Consider the following 1,432-nt stretch of genomic DNA (forward strand, 5'->3'; position numbering starts at 1 on the left):
TGTTGCACTACTTGACGCGACTGATCGCTACAGGCTGTCACACACTCCTGCCAGTCCCTGTGCAAGAGCAGGTTCCAATAAAAGTATGAGAGCTCGGAGCTGTAGTTCTACGCAGCCCAGCTTCCCCCGGGCTGGAAGGGCCCTGTACCGGGGAAGAGGATTGCTCTCCCACCGCTCGGCTGCCGCAGACTGGTACGCAGCCCTCTGTAAGTAAAGCGCCCCCTGGTTCTTTGCGCTGTGGCTTGCTAAGATCAAACATCCAGGGCAGCGGGATTTTGTTGGCCAGAAGAGAGTTCAGTACTTACCGGAGATCAAGGTGATGGGCGCCTCCTTGAATAGTCAGGGCAATTAGTGAAGGACTGAGGCTGCTGTTGATCTGGAAGGAAAAACAGCAGAGACAAACTCTCACTATGTTACGGGGCAGAACTGGACACCAGTTCAGAAAACGAAGAGGAGCTGGGCAGGACCGAGGCACGCAGAGATCCCCAGTATGAGGCTGTGTGTGTGGTGAACAGTCCTAACGAGCCAAATCATGTCTCAAATGAAGTGAAGGCTTCCCCCAAGACAAAAACTGTCCACCCATTCCAGCACAGGCAGTTTGAGGTCACCGGCTCCCTTGGGCTCACGCACCCTAAGGAGCCTGTTCCTCTTCCAGCTGGGGTGGCCAAGGAACTCCCGCATCACAAACAGAGGCTCAGCTAACTCCAAGTCCAGTTAGGGGTCATTTTTGGTTTTAAATTCTGCCACGGCTCTGAAGTTTTGTTGAACCTCAGCCAAAACACGCCCTGGTTCGAGGTGCTGCTTACCACAGCTGCTTGGTCTCACAAAGATGCTCAGACCAGGGAGAGCAAAGAGCACTCGGCTGCCAGCACCGAGGCACAGGAACCCGGCGGGTCGTGGGTCAGACCCCGCGTGTTGGCTAAAGGGGCTCCTGCTGCGCCTGCACCCGTGAAGCCACCTTTGCTGCATCAGTGCTGATGGACACTGTTCCCTGTGCCCATCGTTAATGTCCTGAGGCTCCTGAATGGTTCAGCATAAAGCAGCCTCTCGCAGAAATTTCAAGGGGCTAAAGGCTGGGGCTGCTCTGAGGGGCAGGTGGGGGGTTATCACCTGGAAAGGCGGCTCCCCCTGCTCGGTGTGCGCGAGTGCACGTGCTTACCCCACCTCCAGCCCACGGGTCCAAGTCTCCATTTGAAAAGATGATGTTGCTTGCACTTCTCAGGTCTGAAATTCAGACAGAGATGACATGTCAGAGGCCTCCTTCCTGCCCCTTTACCCAAACGTCTTGGGCTACTGCAGCAAACATGGCCAAGAACAGAAAACACAGGAGAAATTCTTGGCAGTTTTTAGGTTTTCCCCCTTCTGTCTCAAAGAAGTGCAGCAAATCTGGTTGGCTCAAGTCAGCACGAGCCTGTCATGTTCTGCCAGGACT

At 54.8% G+C, this 1,432-nt stretch overlaps 1 protein-coding gene across 1 annotated transcript in view; it reads right to left on the reverse strand.

Moving 5' to 3' along the window:
• Positions 1–1,432, reverse strand: part of DPP7 (dipeptidyl-peptidase 7) — a gene marked incomplete at its 5' end in the record, with an annotated part of 19,077 nt that overhangs the window by 388 nt on the left and 17,257 nt on the right. Inside the window, 2 exon segments of the mRNA XM_009865758.1 lie at positions 306–376; positions 1,160–1,224. Coding sequence (XP_009864060.1) covers positions 306–376; positions 1,160–1,224 — 136 coding nt within the window.

This window comes from Apaloderma vittatum, unplaced genomic scaffold (assembly GCF_000703405.1).
Source record: "Apaloderma vittatum isolate BGI_N311 unplaced genomic scaffold, ASM70340v1 scaffold6963, whole genome shotgun sequence".
NCBI lineage: Eukaryota > Metazoa > Chordata > Aves > Trogoniformes > Trogonidae > Apaloderma > Apaloderma vittatum.